This window comes from Condylura cristata, unplaced genomic scaffold (assembly GCF_000260355.1).
Source record: "Condylura cristata isolate star-nosed mole 26May11 unplaced genomic scaffold, ConCri1.0 scaffold00004, whole genome shotgun sequence".
Classification (NCBI taxonomy): Eukaryota; Metazoa; Chordata; class Mammalia; order Eulipotyphla; family Talpidae; genus Condylura; species Condylura cristata.
The window spans coordinates 68,913,545-68,939,463 of NW_004567105.1; the positions used below are offsets into that span (position 1 = coordinate 68,913,545).

At 41.9% G+C, this 25,919-nt stretch overlaps 1 protein-coding gene across 1 annotated transcript in view; it reads right to left on the reverse strand.

Annotated features, from left to right (window-relative positions):
• Window positions 1-25,919, reverse strand: part of STAC (SH3 and cysteine rich domain) — a 106,379-nt gene that overhangs the window by 16,198 nt on the left and 64,262 nt on the right. Inside the window, exons 4-8 of the mRNA XM_004676329.2 lie at window positions 24,973-25,054; window positions 23,733-23,848; window positions 19,386-19,464; window positions 10,695-10,759; window positions 9,286-9,374 (exon numbers count right to left, since the gene is read on the reverse strand). Of these exons, the coding sequence (XP_004676386.1) occupies window positions 9,286-9,374; window positions 10,695-10,759; window positions 19,386-19,464; window positions 23,733-23,848; window positions 24,973-25,054 (431 nt within the window). The remainder of the gene's footprint in view (window positions 1-9,285; window positions 9,375-10,694; window positions 10,760-19,385; window positions 19,465-23,732; window positions 23,849-24,972; window positions 25,055-25,919) is intronic.

The following is a 25,919-nucleotide window of genomic DNA, read 5'->3' on the forward strand; positions in this document are numbered from 1 at the left end:
AGCTTGAGCTGCTATTTCACCATCCAGAGAACTGATTGCAATGGAGATGCTGGAAAGGCTGAGGAGGAAAGGCAGGTTCATCACCTGGAAGGGGACTTAAATAGGCATTAAACGAAGAGGGTCTGATCATTTTCACTTTCACACAAATAAGAAGGTTCAGAGAGACTCACCACTTAGAGACAGGGTTAGAATACACTAGTAGATCATGTTGCTTCTTACACTACACAAACCTTGTAAAAACTCATTAGTATTGCTCATTTTGCTCTGTTATGTTGGGATAATTTTATACTTCTTATACTTTCCATTCATTAGGAAAAAAAGAAACCAAATCAAGCTTGCAGCAGCTAAACTCACTCAACCAAAACAGATGTCCTGGAAAAAAACAAGCTGCAGGGACCAGAAAATGGAGCCAGCTAAACTGCTCCAGTAGCTTTAGACCCACTGCTTAATTTTTCGCTAGATTCATTTCTCAATTTCTCTCATCCTGGGCCACAGATTTTTATAGTCTAAGTCATGGGCAGGTAACAAGGAGGTCCTAAACTTTGCATTTTGACTTTGTCTTAAGCTTGGCATCTGCAAGGCTGCTCACGCTTTTCCAAGTCCATAGACCAGCTCCAGGAAGAAGCATCCCACTAACGGGCCATTTGGATGGGTTTTCGTAAATGTTCCTGAACTGTCATGGATCACGCTCTCCAGAACCTAATTGAAAGAGGCACTGAGTGAGAGGGAGGTTGCTAAACACATTACTGACATTTGGGAAGATCTGGGTTTCTTGACACAGTGCAGCATCAGAACATAATATGCATCAGAGACTTTCCTCAAATAGCCTTAATTGCATTTTGATGTCCTGGTGACTGTGAAGATTATTTTTAAATCAAATTGGTGCATTAGAATTACATTTAGTTTTAATTAAGTTGATGCATTTGCCAAGCAGTAATGTACTTAGAGAATGGAAACGAGACACCAAGGGAGTTTTATTCTCTCTCAAGGGTTCTCCTTTTCTTATTTTATGGAGGGTTTATAAAGCCTTGCTGAGTGAAGGACATTGCAACATAAGTCACATGCCAAAAACCCAGTGCCGACCAGCATACTGAACACTGACTGAACACCAGGAAATCTGCATTCTAGTTTCGGTCTGCCACTGACCTACTGCATAGTTGTGAGTAAGTTACAGTTGTGTTCAAATCTAGTGGATAATCAGAATCCAGAGGCACACCTAACCAAGTGGGGCTGGATTCTGGGTCTGAGCAGAATTCAGCAATCTCCATTTTAATAAGTCTTCAGAAAATTTGATGGCTCGTTAACCAGTGATTTGATCATCCTAATCATAGTTTTCTCCTCTGTAAATTGCTACTTGCTTGGGTACTTTGCAGCTTGCTAAAAGAACTCAAGGGGGAGGTCAGGGGGGAAAAGTGTGAAAGACTCTGGAAAGGGCAAAAAAAAAAAAAAAAAGTCACTGATTTGGGTACCCAGATCTGCATGTCCCCTAGGTCATCTCCCACTTTCGAAGCCTTTGAACTGTTTTAACACCTCTGCAAATTATAGAGAATTGATAGAAATGCAAATGATTCTTGTCCATGCAAGTGAGTTGTGTCTGGTGGAATGTAATCAGTTATCACTCCAGACAACAGACTGGTTTTGCATCTACTTGTAAATTTACCTCCTGATTGACTATCTATGTGTGATGTGTGAGTTCTCATGGTCCTTTCATTAAATAATGAATTAAATGCCATTTTATTTCTTTTTTTTTTTAAACATTTATTTATTTATGTTTACAGAACTGGGCTACAGGCCAGAGGTGTGGTGGGTGAAAGGATTCACCGGAGACAGAGTAGGGACCAGAACAAGCAGATGTACTGAAATACACTGCTGAGAGGACTTGTGGGTGAGACAGGAGAGGTCTGCCATGCCATGTGGGTCAGCTTCCTGGCTGAGGATTGAGCTCATTTTGCAGTGGCTGCAGATTGCTTTAACCTGTTGCTCCACCAGGGAGAACCCCTCAAATGCCTATTTTTGACATGTTCATTTTATGTTTGTATAGAGCATGATTTAATATTTAAATCTGTTAGTGACAGTGACTTTTCATGAGCACATTCTATAGATCACAAGTTTTCTGGTCTACGGACCAGACTTTATTATACTGCTAGACTTGTAAGAATATGAGTCACAATTGTGAGATCAATTAAAACATTCCCTGAATCTGATGAATAAAATGAGTCGTCAGCCTTGTTGAAGAGGATATCTACCATGGTCAACAGAGGCTGGGACGTGTGGAGCTGGAGAGAGATCATTAACTGGGCGTCCACCTCCCAGTTCCAACCTTGAGCCTCCAGTTTCCACCTGTGACTTCTTGGTCTTGGTTCTCCTTCCTTTCCCTCAAAAAGGGATATAAAAAACATAAATTGGGGGTACAAGGAGTTAAAGCATAACACTATGAAACTGTCTGCAGCCACTGCAGCATAAGTTGGATCCCCAGGCAGGGAGCTGAGCCATATGGTGCAGCAAACCTCTCCTGTCTCACCTGCTGCTCCCCTCAGCAGTGTATTTCACTACATCTGCCTGTTCTGCTCCCCACTCTGTCTCTGGTGAATCTTCTCAACCCCAGATCTCTGGCCTACACTCCAGCTCTTGTATGCATAAATAAATAAATCTTAAAAAAAGAGATAAGCTGTCTTGCTGGAATATGAACGACACAGGTGTCTGTTCATTGCTTCACCGAGTTTTAAGAGATCCTCTTCAGAATGAAGGCTGGAAGGAACGTAGTTGCCTGAAGCTTCACTGGGGATTCCTACCACCTCTTTTTGCCATGGCTGTTGATTTCTCTCTCCTCCACCATTCGGTATCTCTTTAAGAGACCCTTAGTTTGGTGCTTACTCTGTTCTCCCCTTAGTCTTTCCTCACAGGAAAGAGGAAATAACCAAGCTGCCCAAGACCTGTTCCATCTTTCTGGAAGTCTTGAGTTGGTGTTGATACCACCTTCTGGCAAAGTCTTCCCTGCCCTCCCAAGGCTGCTTTCTCTTTGGAAAAGCATCCTGGGCAACCTCGCCACCCACAAGATGGCATACTGCATGCCCATCTCTTCTTCTGTCACCCTCCCTGCCCGCCAGGCCTATGACCACTTGAGCTCCTTGAAGACAGGTCTCTGAATTGTTCAGCCCTCTGAGTCAAGCTCATTCACTGTGTGCTTCATCTACTCACCCTGTGGTAAATGATACAGCTCATGGAAATAGTCATATAAGAGTTAAAATAAAATTCCTCTCAATTTCAGATGGGGCTCTGAAAAGATCAGAAAGATGTGACTTCAGGCCACCTCTCTGTGGATATTAGCTAATGAGATGAATGGTTGGCTGATGTCATTCAGATTCATCCTGGAAAAATGTGAGACTAGTCTAGCAATTCAAGCATCTAAAGCCTTATTTAGAGTTACAAAATACAACGTAAGATATGCTTTTCTTTGAAGCCCCTAGATCTCGATATTTATACACTGAAGTGGCAAATAATCTGTTTCTCTAGAATTTAATAATATTGAAAAAGCAGCTCCTTCTTTCTTTCTCTTAGCTAATGAACTACTTTTCTCCTTATGAAACATGGCCATTATCATATAAATCTGTTTGGGGAGAACTAATAAAAATGAAAATGAAAAATAAAAATGAAAATGAAAGTCCTATTCTTCGGAGTAGGCGTTATTTGGTCACTAATGTATACCTTGAATTTACTCTTCATCCTTTATTTCAGAGTCTCTAAGAGGTTCTAGGAGTTGGCATTTGCTGATTATTTACCTATCAGTTCAGCAAAGCTGTAAAAATTACTGATTTTAAAATGGTGTGCTGGTGTAAATAATAAGTCATGAGTCTGAGGTTTTGTGTTGCAAATTCTGAACCCCACAGCAGTGAGGATCCGGGGCTGGATTATACTCTAAGTGTGGAAAGCAGGATTTACTTTCACCAAAAAGTCATGCAACAATTGTGAAGTCCTTGTTAATGATGTGTGTGTGGTGTGTGCTTTTAGACGAAGGTGTATTTGAGTGAGCGCAAATGTGTGAGGTTGTGTTTACCTAACTGTATGGGAGTATATGTGCGCCAGAGAGTGTCACACACATATACTCATCTTCTTGCCAGGGGGACTTGGGGCAAATTTCCAGGTAAGATTTTTCTACTCTGCCAGTTTGTTCTCTCCTATTCTCTGCCAACAATGGTGGGAAATGATCATGATAGGTTGGCTTCAGAGATTTGGGAAAATAATGATGGATGAATTTATGAAGGGTGTTGCTTTGACAGTGAAGTTGTAGCCAAGCGGATTATTCGAAACCTCAGCCTAGAGACAGAGTCTGGAGATGGATGATGGGAGCTTACTGCTTCAGAGAAGTATTCAGTACCCCAAGAATATGTCTCCTCCTCTACCTTCTCTACCCCGAGAGGCTCCTCCTCTCTGAAGACTGCTACCCCATCTCTCAATTGTGAGCGCCCTGCACTGGTGAGGAACTACCAGGGCTTCTTCCACATTGTCTTGCGAATGTGGCCACTGACAACTTTGGTTTTCTTTTCTATAATTTCTACTTGACAAGTAATATTCATTATGGGCCCAAGGCATATCTCCTCTAGCAAACAGGCTCTTACGAACCCCTCTGAGATGCTTTTCTAGTTTTCATTTTTTCCCACCTAATTTCTTTTGTATTATCATGGACTGACTGCTAATTGTATATGCCAGATACAGCATTAGTTCATCATTCGTTCATTTAATATCCACAATACTCATTTAGTCATCAAATATTCATTTAAACATCTATGTTTCAAAAACTGCACTTTATTACAGGGATATAAGGGTTAAAAATGACAGATCTGGGGCTCTCCCTGGAGGCACAAGGGGTTAAAGCACTGTATTATGAAGTTCTCCAAAGCCGCTGCAGCACAAATTCGATCCCCTGCCAGGGAGCTCACCCACATGGTGTGATAGACCTCTTCTGACCCACCTGCTGCTCCCCTCAGCAGTGTACTTCATCCACCTGCCTGTTCTGCTCCCCACTCTGTCTCTGCTGAATCCTCTCACCCACCACACCTCTGGCCTGTACCCCAGTTCTGTAAGCATAAATGCATAAATCTTTAAAAAAAATTACAGATTTGTTCTCTTGAATTTACAAGGGAGTTAGAAGTTAACCAAATAGCTCTAAATATTATATATAGTTATATATTAACCAAATAACAATGGCTGAATTTATGAAGGATGTTGATTAGGCAACAAAGCAGAGTATATAAATAATATATAACTATATACATATATACATTACATGTATATCTATGTGTATGTGTATATAATATATGTGTTCTATGTACACTATACACATACAGTACACATGCACTATAAACATATAGTACCATGTACTATACAGCATATACACTCTATATACATATAGTACTACATAGTATTATATGTACTGTATACCTTATATATGCACACATACACATAGTCAATAAATGCTTGGAAGGAAAGAAACACAGCAGCATGGAAGTATATAATAGGATTCCTAACTGGATTGGAGGTATCAGGAAAGGCTGTATCAAGGAAGGGAATCTGAGATATAGTGGGCATAATAATCACCTGGAAGAGTAAAGCACTCATTGTGATGTATTTGTGAGACAGTGGTGGTGAATGGACAGGAGAATGGGAGTGGGGAGCAGACTATGGGAGGAAAAATCCCTTGATTGGCGCTGGTGTCATGCTTTTAGGGAAGGAGAGAGGCCAATGTTGATGGAGCAGAGAGTGAGTACGCAGTGAGGTCACCAAGAATGAAGTCCCATAAATACTCTGATCTGTATTCAAAAGTAGTGGGAGAACATTGGAAAGTTTTAAATAAAGATATGTATATCATAGTAGACATAAAGTAGACATAAAATTTATCTTCTTTTACAAGGGAAGAAGCAGAGACTCCAATGACTTATGTATGAGGTTTTCTGGCCTTCATAGGGTGTCCCACAACTAGTGATCACCTTGGCTAGATCTTAAACCAAGGTTGAGAAAATGCCCACAATTTTTATTCTAAAAGAAAATCAACATTCCATTCAGTGAATCCATGTTATTCTGCTCTTTACCTGTCTTATTTCTGACAACTGAAAAAACACCTGCTTTTGGAGCATGAATAGCACTGAGTGGAACTAACATTATTAAGCTCCTCCTATGGACCTGATATTGTTATCTTATTTAATCACAGTCATCTTATAGGACCTAATATTTTCAAGACAAAAAGGCCAAGAGTTCAGAAAGTTACATACTATTTCCTAGTAGTAGAAAAGAGAGGCGTTCGGTTGTGAATCTAGTCTACCTGACAGGAAAGTTTAGACATTCCCAGTACACTGTGCTGTCATATTAGTGTCTTTTCCACTCTTGGAATAGAGGCAGGAGAGGAGTGGGGGGGGCAGTTAGAAGCAGAGGAGGAGGAGGAAGAGGAGGAAGGACACAGTAGATTTCAGGCCAAGAGGAGCAGTAAGAGTTGCACACTGAAGTATGGTTTGGTGAATGCCTTGAAGCCTGGGCATGTGGTGATGTCACTGGCCCTAAGGAGCAGTTTTGTGGGGGAGTGGAAAGAGCTGCTGGGCACCATCCACTCCTAGTACAGCGGGGAGGGATGAGACTCTAACATCTGTCCTGGCGACTGGACTATTGGCTCTTGGCAAAAAAGCTTCCCTTATTGAGCACGTATGAAAGAAGTGCATGATTCACCTGCTTTCCTCTATGGCTGATGCTTTGCCAGTTGGCCTTATTTGTCTTCACGTTCACCCGGCTAACATTCCCTGTACTAGAACTGCCTCTGTTCTCTTTCCAGGGGACAATACCCAGAGTGCTCCCCTGGATCAGAATGTAGCTGGGTAAGAAAAGTTATTTTTTAAGGATTTTTTCCCTACCTTATGGTTTAAGGAGAAAAAGATAATTCACAAAGGCCCAGTTCATTCAAGGAATTAGAACAAATCCCTAAAGCATTTCCTTAGACATTCTAAATCAAGTGCCTGGCTTTTAAAATGGGAACTTACAATCTCTGGAGGGAAAAAAAAAGTAAGTATGATTTATCACTCTAATCTTGCAGTATATGTAATGCAGGCAGTTCATTCCTGGGAATGAATAGTCCTGTTTGCCTCGAAGCAGACTATAAACGTTTGATTCGTCACCAGACAAGTGGATTTTTAATGGCCTGCGACCAACTAAAATAAGCACAAAAGTTACACCATGACAGACAGCGAGAGCTCATTCCTCACTCCCCCAGTAACATCCTCTGTTTCTCTGGAATTGTTTTCTTTCCACTTGATGGCTTCAGAATAATCTTCTAATAAATATACTGTGGGACCTGGACAAAGGGAAGTTGTTAAATTCTTGGTTCTCCTAGACAACCTCAAGAAGGACCCAATATACTGTATTTGCCGCAAAGTAAATGTGTCATCCCTGTCCTCAGCAGTGGATAGTATTTGTGACCACTCAGTGGAAGTTAAGGCACAACAGTGATGAAGCTTAGGCAGGCTCTGACATGGGGACTTGTTCTATCGCCTCTAGAAAAGGGCTCTCCTTGATGAACCCCTCCCCTCCTGCGCCAATGCCTGGCTGTTCAGTACTATTTACAGCTCCAGCCAGTGAGTCCAGCAGGTGAGTCTTACTCAGAGGATGGGAACTGGCAGATACACAAGAATTTGATTGTCTAAGCCATTCAAGGAGTAAGGATCTGGGCCCTGACCTGGACCCTGGAACAACCCAAGAATCACTTGGAAGCTGACTGAAATGAATATGAAACAGAACTGACCTTGGGAATGAGCCAGTGGGACTGCCAGAGACCAGCAGGAGACACATCAGGTGTGGGGGCTTGCTGGCTGTTGTGCCATGGGAGCAGCTGAGATGCTGAGTTTGACCCAAAGGCACCACATGTGGTGATGGGGTCTAACTGGGGCCTTAGGGAGTGCTCTCCTCTTAAGGGGCTTGGGGCAAAGCAGAAGGGAAGCTGATGTCACCCAGAGAAACCATGCTCAGATGACCATGCTTCCACCTGGGAGATGGCACAGCCTGACGAAGTGAAGAGCCCTGGAGGTGCCAGCATGGAGACAAGTGTGCCCGGCAGCCATGTGCCAGGAATGTCTGGGGCCTGGAAGCGTGGGCTGCATGACATGCAGACCAGGAGAGCTGTTTTCCTAATGCTCTGACACTTGAGTGGTCTGCCATGCTCATCTCACTCAGAATCAATCTCTAAGGCCCTTCAGAAATGCAGGCCCTCTATTCTGCAGTAGGGCTAGAAAACGCCACATTCTTTCCCTGAGATCTCTGTATCTCAGGCCAGGAGGGAAGGAGGGAAGCCTGTTCTGCAAGACAGGCTGGTGAGCACCACAGCATTAAAGCCATCGTAACAACCAGTTACTGTGTGTTTACAACTACAAGGCACGGTGGTATGTGTTGTGTGATTCTTCTTTCATTCTCAGATGTGTGCGAGCTTAATTGTCTGATCAAATCCAAGGAGTGTGAAACATCTCTTATGGGGAAAAGGACCTCATTATTCTTTTAGGAGTAAGGAATTAGAGGCATGAGATGTTTGCTTAAGGTCACTCAGTTGTTCAAGGTGACACAGGACTTACTTCAGCTCAACTGCCCCCCAAAATGAGGAACTGGTCAAGAGAAAGCTGCACCTTTCGTGAGGATCCAGGCTCACCTCACCCTCCACAGTTGCTCCAGTTACCAGGAAGGGGGTGGTTCCTGAATCAAGCGGGGACTATCAGGGCGTTGTCAGTCTCTGGCCATATAAATGAAGGGCTTTAGTTTGATTCTTCTGTCAGTGTTAATTTAGTGACTAAATACAACTTTTATTTGCAATTAGGCTACATAACAAGCCAGTTGTATTTGAGGCTCAACCTTTGTGGAAAATCACACTAGAGTTCTTTTGAGGATGGACAAAAGCCTGTTACCGCTTCCTCAAGTGTGGTCCCGGCATCAGCAGTACCACCTGATAGGTGGATAGAAAGCAAATTCTCCAAGCCCACCCACACCTGAGGAATCAGGACTTCCAGGGAAATGTTCACCAGCTCTGCAGTCACTCCAGAGCACAGCTCTAAAACACTGGGGAGTGGCACAAATGATTTGTTTTTCCCACAGGTAAACAGTGAACTAAATCATTTTCTTTAAAAAATAATTGTGGGTATTTCAGTGGTGGGTGTGGTGTGGTAACAACATTTGATATGGGGTGTCCTAGTCCCTAAATCATATACAGTGTTGTAAACCAGTGTTACCTCTGCTTAAAAAAATAAAATAAAATAAATGTTTTACCTCATTTCCAAATCTTCATTCTCTTGTGGTACAAATTTGTACAAGGCAACATAGGTGTTCATTTGTAATGGGTCTTTGGAAAGAGATCCCTGAAAGAGAAATACAGGAAAAAATGAAGAAAGGAAGGAGAAATGGAGAGAATGAAGAAGGCAGGCAATGAAGAAGTTAATGTCATGGAATTCCAGTGCAGATTCTGTATATGGATCCTATGTGTCACTGTGCCTCACTGTCAACAATTTTGTATTTCAACCATCGGTTTCAATTTTATTTCTTAGCTTACTGTATTTCACTACAAAGAGTAATGAGAAGAGTTATGGGAGAAATGGTAAGCGATACTACAGTTTTCTTTAAGTGCATTTATTCCTTGATATAGTTGGTCAGGAAGGTGAAATGGCTTTGATCCCAGTAGCAGGTATGTTCTCTCTCTAGAGAGCAGATTGTGGGCAGTAAGCAACTTCCATGTCCTAACATTTACTTTTTATCAGTGAGCCTAAAATTTGATACCTAACACATCAAAGTTACCAGGTATATCCATGTGGCAATTAGCTCATTCTTGTTGTGGTAAAAGTGTAGACATCAGATTGATTTTGTTTCTGTCATAACCCCAGCATCTACTGGCTATGAAACCCTGCAATCATGATGATAAAAGCTATCCTTTTTAGTAGATTTCTAAGTAGTAGGCATTATTTTATAGGCACTGATATTCTTGAAACTCTTAACAGTCCTGTGAAGAAGATTCTATTGTTGTCCCAAATATAGACACTGTAGGTGTCTTATAAGCGTTATATAAGTATTAGCTACTACTATTAACCAAATAAATGTTAATGCTTTATAAATGTGTATGCTTTATAATATATAATAAAATAATATAGATTCACTGTGTATATATCATATATAAATAGAATACAATTACATATAATATATAGCTATAATATAATTACATAATACATTTATATATAATAGTATACAATTAAATACTATGAGCATATAAATCTATGCACTGCCTAGAAAACATAAAAGTTGCACAGAACTGTATCCTTTTTACCAATGACTCATTCTGCTATCCCAATCTGAAGTAGATTATTGCATATATTACTCAATTCTATGTTATTCTAATTATCTATATACACATTCAAATATTTAAAACTTTTATATGAAAAATAATCATTTTAATTTATTTGACTCACTAGAGAGTGAATGTGGCATATATAAAGGAAACAAAAGTGTCCGACACAACACTCAGCCCTCACCTTGGATACTTGTTTTACTACCCCTTCCCTGGTCGCCTCTGTTATCTTATTCTATTCTTTTCTCTAAAACAAAGTTGATTTCATGACCCACATGGGTGGTGACCTGCATTAGGACCCAGAAGCCCCATCTGGTCTTTCTTCTGGGCCATCCATAAATACCTGGTGATTTATGGTCTTTGCTTGGTCTCTGAAGTCGTCTGTTCCATTTTCTGGGTATGTAAACACTGCAGGAGACGAGAGAGAAAGCAGGGGGTTATGAACGCAGGCTCCATGTTTTGGAAACAAGCGTGATAGGGGTAGCGCCCTGTACCATGGCTTCTCTCCGCTTCTCACTGCCATTTCCTCATCCTTGGTGACCTGCTTTCACGTAGTCTCCACGCAAGCCCCCGCCTCCAATGCAGCTTCTGCTCCACCTCTGCACCCACACCCCTGCACACGCTCCAGGCTAGGGCTCATCCTGTCCACATCGTTGGGAGACTGTGCTCAAGCCCAGTCTCGTCGGCAGTGCTCACTTCCTAGGAGCAGACGCCATCTCTCGTCTTGAGTGCAGCAAGACATTTGTGAAAAGGGTAGTGGGTGAGGCTGCCCAGCTAATTGTATTGACCGAAATACTTTTTCTCTACAGCAGATTTCTCTGTATTCAATGTATTGATTCTAGCCTCTTAATGACATCTGTATTCTATTTTGCAGACTAACACTTGGGTTTTCAATTTCCAAATACCTCCTTGATCTCTTATTGTCAATGCAAGGGGGCTATTACTCAGAATATTCAATGGTTCCTCATTGAATTTCTCCTTGGAATGTATAATGTTTTTTCTTTTACACTTAAGCAGCTACTCTGTGGTTTTTGATAACAAACAAAACTTCTCCAAATGGGCAGAGTTCACTGACCACAGACACAGCTCTGGAAGGTCTCTGATAGGTGAGGGGCTTTGCTTTAGGGTGCTTAGTCTGTTAACTCTGTCCTAGTGGCCAGCATCACAGTTTTATTGTTATCACGGGTATCTTCCTTAATGAAAAAAAAAAAAATGAGGCAATAATTCCAGGTTTACACAATGGGGTTCTGATATCACAACCTATCATTCAAATAACATACCAATTAATCTGCCAGTCAGATGGCCTGACATTCAAATAACATACTGCTGTTTTATTCTAACCTTCAGTTGCCTTTTAGTTAAGGAGATATCAGTAGAGGAACAAAATCATATTATGAAAAATTCTATAACCCATTTTAGCTCGTGTTGTGACAGTTTCCACTGTCTTTAAAATGGACTCAGCAATGGTGATGTTGAAAACCCACTGTGATTACGACCCCTGTGACTGTACCACTGTTTAGGAAACATCTGTTCTCCAGTTTGCAGTTCCAGGGATGCAATTTCATCACTCTAAGGAAAACATCATGCACTCATCACAAGAGCTCTGGTTTGTGGTTAAGTGGAAAATGAAGATCCTATTCTATGGATCTTATCTGTCTCAATGTTTGACCACTCCACTTACCAGCTTAAAGAGAGTAGAGACCAGTGATACTTTGGTATTGTGTGATTATTTGAAATCCTGATTGTAAACACTCGATTCTCTAAATATGAAACTGGATACTTGTATAAGAATATGAAATGAAACATGCCAAGAGTATCTATCTTCCTAGAAAATTCTTGGTTGAGTTGAATGAAAAGGGAGCAACATCACATCTAGTGCATATGTAATGCTCAGTTTGAATTGATTTTACAATTTTGTCATTTCACATTATTTTGGCTTTTTATTGAGCATCCATTAGCCATCTGGTTTGAAATGTGTGCTACTTTTGTGAATGATGCTGAACATTCTTTGAAATGACCCCAGTTAAATGGTTGAAAGAACTGGAATAGAGCAAAAAATGATTTAAAAAGTCCATTTCACTGACTATTTATAAGACTTCGATTTATGAGGAAAAGAATCAAGAAAGATAACTAGTTTACCAAAACATGATTGATGTTTTACCTTGTCTATTAAACTGATAAGTATTCAAAGAATATGGCCATTATGTAGCCACTGTTTTCCTAAAGTTACAGATGCAAAGGGAATCCTCAGTTTTTACCACACCCCCAGACGGCTTTCCCTCTTTTCTATATTCTGTGTTTTCTTTTGTACTTTGTAGTCCTGTAAGGTCTAACGAGACGATTATTTGGTTTTTCCTCTTTAAGCTGGTAATGTAGTGAGCTACATTACTAGCTTAACAATGACATAAATTTGTATCTATGGAATAAATGCAGTTCAATAGTTGTGCATAACTTTAAAAAATACACTACTAGATTCTATTTGCTAAGATTTTTACATCCAGGGTGGAGATTAGCCAGCATTTTTTTCCTTTTGTTTGGCTTTGAGGTCAGCATTATACTAGCCTTGTTAATTAAGTTAGTGAATGTTGCTACTGTTCCTTGTCACTTTTTGCTTTTTTGAAAGAGCTTACATAATTTGGAAATTTTCTTTTCCTATTCTTTCAGAAAACTGAAGATAACATTCTACTGTTATTTGCTCCCTATTGTCACTTAGTCTATTTTCATTTCTTTATAGGTAATCTTTTAGTCTACACGTTATCTTCAGTATTTAAAAATCTGAGGTTTTGCTACAATGAAAATTCAGCTTGAAGATTAGATTCTTTAATTAATTTTGAAAAATTCTTAATATCCTTTTGAATATTGCTTCTTACCACCTAGTTCTTTATATACTTCAGAAATGGCAGTTAGCTGTATCATGAACTTTCTCATTTAACTTTTATGTCTCTTTACTATCATGATCCTCCTTGCTTTTTCTCCTTGCAGTTTCTTTGGCTCTATAGTCCAGGGCACAATTTTTTTCTTCAACTATATCTAATATGCTATTCACTCTACCAATCAAATTACTTTTTTAAATTCTGGAAGTTCTATTTGGATTTTCTTAACAAATCCCTGTTCAATTTTGTTTCAATTTCTTGTCCTTTTGTTATATCTTATGGTCTTTAAAAAAAAGTTTATACATATACAAATATATAGTTTTTATTTGATAACTCCAACATATACAGTCTCTAAGAATCTGGTTATAAAAGCAATTAATTCAACCAACTCACTAATTTTCTTATGTGTTTTCTGAACTTTAATTCTCAGCTCAGGTTTTTTGAAAGTCATTTGTGGGAATTCTTGAGGTATGAGTAAATTATCTTCCTCCAGAGAGGATTTGCATTTGCTTCTGCCAAATGCCTGGTGATTTTTATCACACCTGGGCCCACTTTAAAATAAATTAAACTAAAATTTCATGCAGATGGCCAACAAGCATATGAAAAATGTTCAACATCACTTGTAATAAGGGAGATGCAAATTAAAACCACAATGAGATACCACCTCTCCCCAGTGAGAATGGCACATCTTCAAACAACTAACAACAACAAATGTTGGTGAGGATGTGGAGAAAAAGGAACTCTCCTGCACTGCTGGTGGGAATGCAAATTAGTACAACCACTAAGGAAAACTGTTTGGAGGTTCCTCAAACTACTAAACATGGAACTTCCATTTGATCCAGCAATCCCACTCCTAGGTATATACCCAAAAGACACAAAAACAGATTCAAAAAGACACCTGCACCCCCATGTTTATTGCTGCTTATTTACAATTAGACAGACATGGAAACAGCCAAAATGCACCAAAATAGATGACTGGATAAAAAAGATGTGGTACATATACACAATGGAATATTAGTCAGCAACCAAAAAAAAAAAAAACAAAAAAACAAAAACACATGCCTTTTGCAGCAACATGGATGGAGCTGGAAAATATCATGCTTAGTGAAATAAGCCAGAAAGAAAAGGGAAAATACTGGATAGTTTCACTCATAACAGGAGTATAAAGGACCAGAGCAGAAAATAATAATAATGAACAACTATATACCAGAGACATTTTATTGGGGTGGAATGGGGAATGGGATCAAAAACGGTGATGGGGGGTATGTGCACTGGACTATGGTGATGGAACATGGGTGATTTGGCAATGGGAAGCCCATGAGGATTACAACTGAGATGAAAAAAGGCACAAAACAATATAAAAATAAACTATTATACTGTTAAAAAAAGAACCTAGAAAAAAATTGATGCCAAATTGTATAATACACTACTTAGAAAAAATTAAACTAAAATTTCATATTATTTTATTTTGTCCCCATAAATGGTATACACTTATACCCTAAACCCAAGTAAGATATCTTTCTTCCCAACTACCCCCACTTTTATCTTCTCCTCACCTGAATTAAGGCCAGACAGCATTTTCCTTTACCTAATTCTTCTGCAGGGTCTTCACTTTTCCAAGTACCTCTAAGGATGCCTTTTGGGGTATCAGCACTCCCCACTCCCAAGTGTCAAAGAGATGCAGAAAAAGATTGGTGCCTCTGGACTCAAGCCTCATGGTCATTTCTAGACTCAAAGGAATTGCTTTAAATTGTTATCAGTTCAGTCATGCATCAAGTAGAGATTTCTTTTTAATTCTTTTTCCTAGTAGATTTAGGAGTGGGAAAATTTTCTCTAAGCCTCCTCAATCCTCCATATAGCTGGAAAGAGAATCTTTTGTGCTTTTAAAGAGACTTTTACCTGTCTAGAAACTAAGTGTGTATTGCAAAACCACATCATCAATATTTGCCTTTGTAATTTGGGACTTGTCCACTGGAGGGGACCTGAGCCAAAGGCATCTGCCAAAAGAGCCATTAAATATTTTTTCCCCCTTTATTTGGAGTGACAACATAATATTTAAGATTATAGAATCAGAACCAGTACATGTTAAATTTTCCAAGTCTGAGACTGTCTTTTTCTTTCTAGGCAAGTTTCATTGTTTTACTGCAAAGTAAGGTAATATTGAGCCTTGTGTTATTCTCAAATGGATGTGATTAACCCAGTCCTTTCTGAAGAATATTTCCAAGAAGTTGTCTTGATTATGTCCTGTTCTAAGTTTTAATTACATATACTCATATTAAAATACAATTTTAAAAGTCACCAGAAATAGCATTAGTTGGCCTTCTGAGTTGAAATTGGCAGCCTCGGTTTTAGTTTGCCCTTTACTCATTAACTTCCTTCAAGGGATGTCTCTACGCAGTTAAGCCAAAGATGAAGACCTAAAATTCTCTCCATCAATAGTTCTGATTCACTCAAGAGCAGTGCTGAAAACAGCAACCGGCCATGTCAGATCTACCCAAGATCTTTTATAAGAAAGGAAGCAGAGATTGCACTTGAAGCAGTTAAAAAAAAGTAGGAGTTGTACTGTCTTCAAAAGTGACTTTGAAAATATTCCTCAAGGAATTTGACACAACACCTGGCTGTTAGAAACAATTTCTGTGTGCACTGTGTAGTTTTTCGAACATGAATGAGACACGTGACACACAGCTGGCTGGGGTTGGCAGTGCAGACACTACTCCCAAAAAGCCTGTGCCCTCCTTGCTGTGGCTGTGAGGAGACCAGGAGCAGTTTTGGCCACATTAGAAGGGCTTTGTTTTCTCTATATTGTTTCTCAAACTGCATGGACAGGGGATGAAGTCCTATCAAAGGAAAACGTTTTGATGCAAACTGCTGTATAATTAACCCTCCTAGCTTTTAAGGCTGCATTGTAAAGAAAGCTATTGCTAATCAAAGCCAATAGTTAGTAGATCTCCAAATCTTTTTAGAGGTTTATTGCTTGCTGACTTCAACAGATTTCTTTGAATAAGGCTGTGAAATGCCTTTTAACATACAAGAGCCAGCAAATAATCAACTGTGTGTTTTTGAGTGTATTACTTTGTGCTTTATTTTCCTTTCTTCTTTGGGAGATGTTGTGTGTGTATATGTGTACTGTGAAGGGCCAGGATTGGTCTAAATAAACGTTAATCCTGCATCTCAGACTTTAACAAGCGTATGAGTCTAAGATTTATATGCACGTTCTGACTCTGCAGGCCTGAGGCAGCCTGAGGCTCTGCATTTCAAAAGGCTCTCAGGAATGACCAGGTTGCTCGCCCATGGGCCCCATTAGCAGCAGAAAGACTGTATGCTGCAACTCTGAAACTTTATGACCTTAGGATGATTTTATTGATATAACCAAGCATCATAGTGGTGAACCCTAACTATGGCTACTCACATTATAAATCCTACTATGGAATTTTTTTTTTTTTATAAAGAAATCCCAAATAAAAACCATAGCTGGGCCCTCCCTGGTGGCACAGCGGGTTAAAGCATAGAACTGAGAAGCTAAAGCCACTGCAGCATGAGTTCAATCCCCAGCCCTGGAGGTGACCACATGGCGTGGCAGACCTCTCCTGACCCGCCTGCTGCTCCCCTCAGTGGTGTACTTCATCGATCTGCCTCTTCTGCTCCCCACTGTGTCTCTGGTGAATCCTCTCACTGCCCCTGCTCCTCTGGCTTGTACCCCAGCTTTGTATGCATAAATAAATAAATCTTAAAAAAAAAAAACAAAATCATAGCCATTAAAGATGGGGTGAGAAGTGGCAGCAATAAAGCTATAGTAGGGAAGCTGAGGCAGAAAGGCAAACAGTGGGCATGATTTTGGAGAACAGAAGATGAGACTTGCTGGTAGTTAGTTGGGTGTGAGGTATGAGAAGGAGTCATCAAGGCTGTTGGCAAAAGTTTTGGCTTGATCAGTTCGTTGAATGGAATTCCTGTTTACTGAGCGGGGACAACTGGGTAGGAACTGATTTGGGTAGATGGGGGTGGGGAGGGGGTGGGGTCAAGAGTCAAGCATGCTGACTGGAAGATGCTCTCTTCCTGTTCAGCTGACCATATGCCATAGGCTATAGGTGTCTCGAGGTAAAGAAGCCTAATGCTGGAAGTGAAGCTTCACAGTATATTGAAAGGATAGTATTTAATTCATTACATTTACTCCCTTGTTTAAAGATCATGGCACCTTGGTGCTTTTATCTTCATTTTAGGGATGAAGCAAGTGGGCAGAAAGAGTCTAGGTTACGGCTTCAAGGTCACAAGATTGCTAATGGACATCTGGCTCTCTGTCTTCGGAGGGGCCAAGGACCAGATGTGTCCCAGTGAAGTTATATTGATGAGGCCATCAGAAATGCTAGTGTAAAGTGTCAGGGGAAGGATACAGGCAGGAGGCAAACTGAGGGACACAGTGGCTTCAACTTAAGATCTGAAGTTTTAAAATGCAGGTTTGGTTTATATGCCAGTCTCTGGAGAGCTCACTCCTCAGATGCTGAAGAACTCCAGAGTTGGGACCAAATTCACTTGTCAGACCCGCAAGGCTGGAGCCATGGGCTGGACTGGTCCTGCTGTGTTTCTGTCCACAGCGAGGCTCCTAGTAGCCAGCACTCTAGCAGCCTCTGGACCGTTGCTGCATTACAGAATGGCCGGTGAATGTGCGTCCCTCTGAAAGCCCAGCTTTACCACGTGAGGCTGAGGAGTATCCTAGCAGCACACATTAGCAGATCTGTGTGGGCTTGTTGAGGGGCGCTCTGGTGAACTTGGAGGCTTCTTTAGGAAGCCTCAGAGTCACGGAGGAGGCTGACTCATGCTGCCTGCTGGGACTCAGATGTGGGGCGGCACAGTCCTAACTAGAGAAGAGACAAATGGATTCCTGGAGCACAGGGGAGAGGAAGCGACACTTCATGAGACAGCTGTCAACAAGCAGCTACAGGGTATTGAATGCAGAACTTCTGCTTCCATTCTGGGAAAGCAGGGACAAGTTGTCAAGTGGAAAATCTATCCAAGGTGGCACTTCCCGGTACTTTACGTCAGGACCCGCAGGGGTAACTGGTGATTTGAGGATTCATTCAGCTCAAAGGAATGACAGGCAGAAAACAACCTTGCCTGATGATGAGTAACCTCAGTTTCCTGACCTTTGCACTTTTGCTGTTGATAGTAGATGCTTCCTAAGTACTTTTGGAATAAACTAGTGTTGATTAAGTATTTGTTGATGTCAAAGAGGCTTGGCAAGGTGCATCTTCTCTAAGGGGCTGGTTATGTTCCTTTCAGGTCTAGGTTAAGAAGCAATTCTTTCTTTTTTTTTTTTTAAGATTTATTTATTTATTCATATAGAACTGGGGTACAGGCCAGAGATGCAGAGGGTGAGAGGATTCACCAGAGACAGAGAGGGGAGCAGAACAGGCAGATCGACGAAGTACACTGCTGAGGGGAGCAGCGGGCGAATCAGGAGAGGTCTGCCACGCCATGTGGTCACCTCCGGGGCAGGCAGGAATCGAACTCATGCGGAAGTGGCTTAAGCTTCTTAGTGCTGTGCTTTAACCTGTTGTGCCACCAGGGAGGGCCGGCAATTCTTTCTTAAAGTTAGCTGAAGCAGCATGTAGTTAGCATTTAACAGATATTTTAGAAATGACTGTAACAAAGGATGATGGAATTAAAAAACTGTATTCATAAAAAAATGTTTGGCTAGGTTGTGCATATTAATTTCTGAGCCTCAATTATTGCTGCCAGGAAGGAGCCAGGTGAGAGGCCCACATCTTCTCCTGTCATTACCACCCTCCTGGTTCAGGTATAGCCTGGAGTAGCTTCTCTGTGGTAGTTTGCTAATAAGCTACTGTAGTCAATGGTGAGGTGTGTGTGGGAGGGGCAGGGTATACATTTAATAGAAAGGTCTAGAAGTGAGTCCTAACAAAGCCCAAATAAGTGAGTCCATAAGAATGAGACAGAACTCAGGGAATGTTATATGCGAGTCACTGAAACCCAGTCCTGACGTCCAGTTTTCCTTAGGAATATTAATCATGTGGCCAGAGAGAATCCAGAGCTAACAGAGAGAGATACGCGGTGCAGATGGCCTTCCCTACCTGCTCACCTGGAGACCAGTGCCCAGGGCAGTTTGCATTTGTGCTGGGCAAGGCTGGTTTCCCAACGCCCTCACTCACCGCTGTTGCTGCGTTTCCGTAGGTCGTACCCACATCCTGGCCCGTCTGTTTCTTCAGGAACCTCCACAAGATCTGATGTCTTAGAGAAAAGAGAAGAGAGTGTGAGGTGAGCAGTGTCCTTTCAGGGGAGCAAGTGAAGGGAGTTTTGATGTCAGTAGAACTGAGGTTGCATTTGTATGGTATTGTCTGAAGAATCCGCCATTTCTGTGTGGTGTATTTGGCTGACTTCCAAGAGGCAGCGTGTTCCCTCCTGGGCCCTGGCCCAACCCCAGGAGCCTGTGGTGACTCGGGGCTTGGAATAGGACAGATGCTCAGTGAGTGCTGAGTGCATGCCTAGGCACACAGATCCCAGGGAGGCTTCTTTCCAGAAGAAACATCAGAGAGCTTCAGAAATCCTGCCTAGTCACCTACCATTTTCAATAAAATGGCAGCTCTTTCTATAGGTGAGTTGAAAATATGAACCGCAGAACAAGATGCAGTGTGGGGAGATGTATGACTTAAACTTTATTCCTATTGCAGCAAAACTCAGTTGTCTTTGTCAGGCTTATTTTACTTTTTAAAATTTAAACTAAGGGAGTCATAGCCAAGTTAGAGCAATAACAGCAACCACTCTCTACACAGCTTGCCATTAATCATGTGCTGTTTCTAAGTACTTTATAGGTATCATCTCATTTCTTCTTCACAGCAATCTGAAGTCCAGAGAGAACAGTAACTCTACTCTGGGTCCTACAGTGGGTGGGAGAGCTGGGCTCCCTTCCCATATGTTGTCTCCTGCTTGGCAGCACCGTGCTGATTTTAGGGCTACACTGGGGGCTCATAGAGGCGATGAGGGCCTCTGAGCATCACCTGGCACCTTCAGAGCAGCCTAGATGGGAAAATTGACACCACAGAAGTCAGGGTCCAGGCCCAGCTGATGGTTAGACCTTCACCAATATACCGTTGATTTCCAAAAACCTCTTTCAAAGGACCAGATGCTTCTATCCATCTCATTCCAGTCTCGGAACTTGGGGGGCCTCTGGGGAAAGTCACATTTTTCAAACAGTTTAATTTATATTGTATCTGAGAGGAACAGATTAGTCCTCTTGACTCTCCTAGTCAGCTCCAGAGCACCTTAGCACCATTCTCCAGGGACTGATTTTAGTTAAAAACAATTTAGCTTTCAGATATTTTTCAGTGTCTCTAAGTCACTCATAGCCTGCTTCTTTCAAGCTTGCTCTTTCTGAACAAAAGTTGCTATTATTATGTTAATTTAATTTTTATGAAATTGAAAAATATTCATAAACTAGCCAACCAATTCCCAGAAATTTTTTTTGAATTTCGATCTGCCAACCTCCCCAAAGCAAGTCTTCCATGTTCTAAAACAGCCAAAAGCACATTAAGGAAACAAAATGATTTAGAAATCGTGCAGCCACTTCCTGGCAAGGTAAAGCAAATGAGTCTGCAACCAGAGGGACCAGACTTTGCTGTGGGCAGGTGGAAGCTTTCGCTTTAGGACACAACGAGACTGAAAGAATGGCACGCAGCTAGAGTTCATTACCACTTGACCCTACAGGAAGAAAGCGCAATCATTTTCAAACATGAATTGTTTCTATTTTCCTCAAGTTGGACTCTGGGGAAAGAGTGAAATGACAGATACTTAAGAGCAATTTGCTTTGCCTTTGTCTTCCTGCAGCTCTCAGAATAATCTCTTCAGAGAGCAAAATTCCAACAAGAGTCCAAGAACTACTTACGATGAGACCAGTGTTAGGAAGCACAGAATATGAAGAACGCAAATCTTACTGACATCAAAATAACGCTTTTTTAGTCCTAAAACCAGTCTGTAGAGTCCCAACTTTGCTAGAAGCAAAGCTGCTTTAGACATGAAGACAAACTGGACATTCTTAAATTGTCTGGTGATCTTGCTGCTTGGCCTCAAAAATGTGGAGGACAAAACACATTCATTGCCCACAATGGAAGATTTCTGAGCGCCTCCTGTCGTGAGTTCAAGCTGAGTACTGAGAAGCAGCCATTCAGTGAAATACAGACAGGTCAGGGCCATCTTCCAGCAGCTTCCTTTCTGCTCCTGCCTCTCTGAGCTAACTTCCTCCTGCCCTTCCACACGTGCTGTTCTCACAGCCGTGGGAGATGCTTGTGCTGGGCATGGAGAGCAGATCTAGTGGCTCTCACCAGAGACGTGAGAAACATCCATTCAGTATAGAGGTCAATGAGGACAAAGGTCTCTCTGTGTTTGCGTTTTTATTTTGGCTTTCTGGGTGCCATCCCTCCCCACCCCCAAAGCCTTGACTTTCAATGGGGAAGGATGCACACTTTGGGAGAAGTAATTCTGGAGGAAGCAACAATGGCCATCCTCACTCCCTGGAGGAAGGAGATGTAACTTGGTATGTGGAGATGGGAACATGGCCAGGATTCTTGAATCTCTGTTCCAAAGCTCAAGACTAGCCTGGAGATATTGTTACGAGTAGACTCAAAAGGAAATGGGTAATACAATTCTTCCTTTATGATCTGGGTGAGACAGAGGAATGGGTACTGTTGATATATCCTGGGTTCTGAATTGAAGGACCTCATCACCAATGAAGTTTAGTTTGCACATTTTGCTTTTGTGTTTCTACTGGTCTTGCAGAGGTGAGGACTGGCCATATCTCAGGGAGTCACAAGCTTAGAGGCAGAGGAATGTGAAAGCTGTTACCAAGGAGAGCATGTAGCACAAGAAGACAAAGCCAAAGCAACCCTGGGAGTAACATGAGGATACGTCAGGTGACATGTTGACAGAACAGACTGGATCTCTCTAGTGAGTAGAGGGTTTCCTGCAGCGCCTGTAAGAGTCAGCCGCTAGGAGAGGGCCCTGCTTAAGGGCAGTTCTGGGAATGCGCTTCTCAGATAACACACCTGCCTGTCTCCTGGTGCACCCTTGTTTCACTTCATAACAACTGGAGTTCAGAGAAACTCAGTCAAGGCCTCGATGTTTCATGAAAACATGACATCGATGACTTTCATTTCCTGATTACACTATTATACTCTCCAGTCCATACAGCCATAGCACATTTGCATATGAGATAAATCCTGTCTGCACGCATTTTGCATTTTCATCACATTAGCAGAATTTCTATCCTCCTTTCAGTGACTGAATTAACATGATCACTGGGATGGACAGTCTGATCTGTACCCTCTTCAGGGAATTCTTCAGGTATCAAAATGTCACAAATGACACCCTCACTGCTATGAAGCAATTTCTACTAAAGCCAAACATTTCAGTTTTTACTATGACCCCTTCGCACTCATATGACATAGCTATTGTAACACTCTTATAACATATATGATATGTTCTTAATATAACTAGCATATGCGATATAAAGTGTATTCTTTATAACAATGCTAAACAATGCCACCATCAGCAGCCTACCTACTCCCCTATGAGACTTACATACTTCCCCCAATCTCATTTACCTGTGCTCTGACCAGGCCCAATGAGGGATTGCTTGAGCTTAGCCCCTGAGAGCTCTTCCAGTGGGCATACCCTACCCTTTTCCTTCACCCAAACCATGTGATATTGACAGCACCCAGTAGGGAAGTCGATTTGGAGGCTTATCTGTGTCTTGTCTAGAAGTTCCCAGTCCAGCAAAAGCTGAGATGATAACCAGTAACAGGGTGTGAACTGCCACGGTGGGCAACATCAACCGGAAAGTCCTCACCTGTTTGTAGGGGGGAGGGTGGCCTTCAGCCTGAGTGACAGACTTGTGTGGATCTAGGGGCCTTCATAGATATTCTGGTTAGGACAGCCTGAGCCAGATGGGAATAGGAGGTCAGAGATGCTAAAGCAGTCATTTTATATCATGTACAACTTAGGAGAGGTGCTTGGGAGGTTGAGTGTTCTATGGAGAGAGGCTCCTCTAAGGCACAGCTCAAGTGACTTTGGGGAGGGGAGTTTTTGTGTGAAACCAACTGGTGTGCTTTGTCTTAGGAAGGCTTGAGAAAATGTGAGAATAAGCTGTATCTTGATATGGGATGTAGCTGGAAGGAGAACTGAACAAAGTTGGGTCTTCCCTGCTGTGAGGAATCTTCTCTCTGCTGACTGGCTGTCATGTTGTTGGGTCTTGGTGGGGAGATGAGGAACAGAGCGTGTGGGGGGAGAGTCAAGGAGCAGAGGACCAACAGTATGAGCTCGGAGGAGGAAAGGAAGTTGTCCCTGAGCGCTGGTCACAGCAAGTTAAGCTTGAGCGGCCCAAAGAGTTGGGTTTTCCTCATGGGAGCTGCCTGCCCTCAAAATGGCGGATCCCTTCACGCCCCAGTGCCTGAGACCTGCTCTGTCCAGAAACCACCATGGATGAAACAAGGGAAGAGGACAATTACAGAGGTTCTGTGAGGTGAATCAGAGCCACTGCCAGAGCTGCCCTTCTTTGTTCTCTGGGCCAGGGAGGTGCCGAAGCGGAGGGTCTCGTAGACAGGGTCCACCTTATTGCCACAGGCTGCAACAGAAGAGAAAGCTCATCTGAGTGAAAGGTTTCCTCAACTCCTGTCAGGAATGAAGTCAATCACCCATCACAGCTTCTGGCTGACAGCCCCCAAGAAACAGGTTCTACACAGCAGCCCCACAAACCCCAGGGAAATGGAGCTTTTTGTGATCACACTTTCCTCCTCCACACACTCCCACTTGCCAGGTACCCCCAGGCTCCCAGCACGTAAATCAGAATGCATTGCTCCCAAAAGCTTCCTGATGGGTTAGTTTTTGTCTTTGGTCAACTAGCCCCAGGAATCCGAGGCCAGGGTTCTTCTCCTGACCAGCTTTCCTTCCTCTAGTGTGAGGCTAAGTACCTGCTCACTAAGGTATGAAACCTGGAGGCAAAGCATTTGTAGTAGAGTAAGTGTTTTTGAAAAAAATCTGACATTAGGCTTTGCAAACTTCCAATTAAAAGCTTTCTGGTTTATAAATTTCTAGTTTAAAACTGGCCCTCCCCAAAGGCAGAAAATGTAGAAATTTTCAGAGTGAGAGAGAGAACAAAAAAATAGAAGTAAGCTGAAAGGTATTGTCAAAGAATAAACTCAGGTCAGAAATCTCTTAATAATATAAGATAAAAAAATAAAAAATAAGATGATATTTTTTTGGTCCTCATTAAAGAATAACCGATACTGTGTTCCTGCCAAACATTGGTCTATAATTCATATTGACTTTTGACAACAATTATGAAAAGCAGCCATTGCTGTTCTCATTTTATAGGATTTGACAGGTCAGGCCACACATTCAGACACACAGTTGGTTGACGGGAAAGCTGGGCTTTGAGCCAAGCATGTAGAATGTGATGCTTCAAGCTCTTTCCACTCAAACAAGCTGCTGATGGGTGGTTTGATATCAGCAGCCTTTGGAAGTTGGGTATTTTTCAAGCCTCTTCAGGGAGAGGATGAAAAATTCCTGGAGCATCTACTCTAGCTTTTATTTCCCTTCCAGTAAAACAGACAAATAATCATAATCAAGCAGCTACCATATAGATGCTTATATCTACCCCGCTGGTTTTGCAGCCCTAGGAAAACAGTCAGCATTGATGATGACACTGTTGCTCAAAATCCTTCTTAACCCATCAGTGTCCCAACTCACCAATGGGCATAACTTCTTTAATGCATCCAAACTGTTCATGAATGAGCAAGGGGGAGCTGTAGTAACGCCGAAACCCTTTTGGCTGGAGAGAGAATAAGAACAGAGCTTGATGTCACTCATGTGATGAAGAAAATCACAGAAGAGCTCTGAAACCCACTATTTTCTCCAGAGACACATTCCTGTCTCTTTTTGAATATGCCAACTTGTCCCATAATTTATGCTCATGGCCCTATCGTTTTCTGTCCTGCTTCTCCTTCTGAAGACCACAGTAGCCTCCCACATGTTAGTGATCCTCATTTCCTTTCATGCATTATTTCTTACATGCATTATTTCACCACAGTTTAATATTGTGGCTTATTAAACTCATGACAGGCCTGGACAGGGGAAAGATCTCAGAGGCAGGCCTAAAGACTCTTGCATTCCTGATGAGCTCTATTCCAGAATCCTTTGAATTTTGTTCTAGATTCTGTTCTGTTTTTCTGACCTCTCACTCATGGTCTTTGCTGTGGCTTGTGGGAGTCAGAAGGGGCAAGGGCTATCCCATCTTTCTTGCCTTAACCATAAGCTACCATATAGATGGTGTAGATTTTTATTATTCTCTTCTCTTTTGAGAAAGTGGTTAATCTCTCTCCCATTGTATTACTCACTGAAACTTCCAAACCACTAAGTATTATCAGGGTAACCCACCACTCTAGTTTTCCTGGGGCTGACAGGATTTCTGGGATGCTTGCCTTTTGCTTTTGCAGCTTATATAGTCAGTCCCTGTATAGGGAACTTCCACTGTAAAATCAAGAAAGCCAAACCCATAAGTTGGTCATCCTAATAAGGACACTGGGTCATTTTCATATGTGGGACATTCATTGCTTAGTTGGCCAAGCTTCTCCTCTGCTCCATCATACTGTCGACTAGAAAGTCAAGCTGACTGGCCAGGGATTTCAGGGCTACCT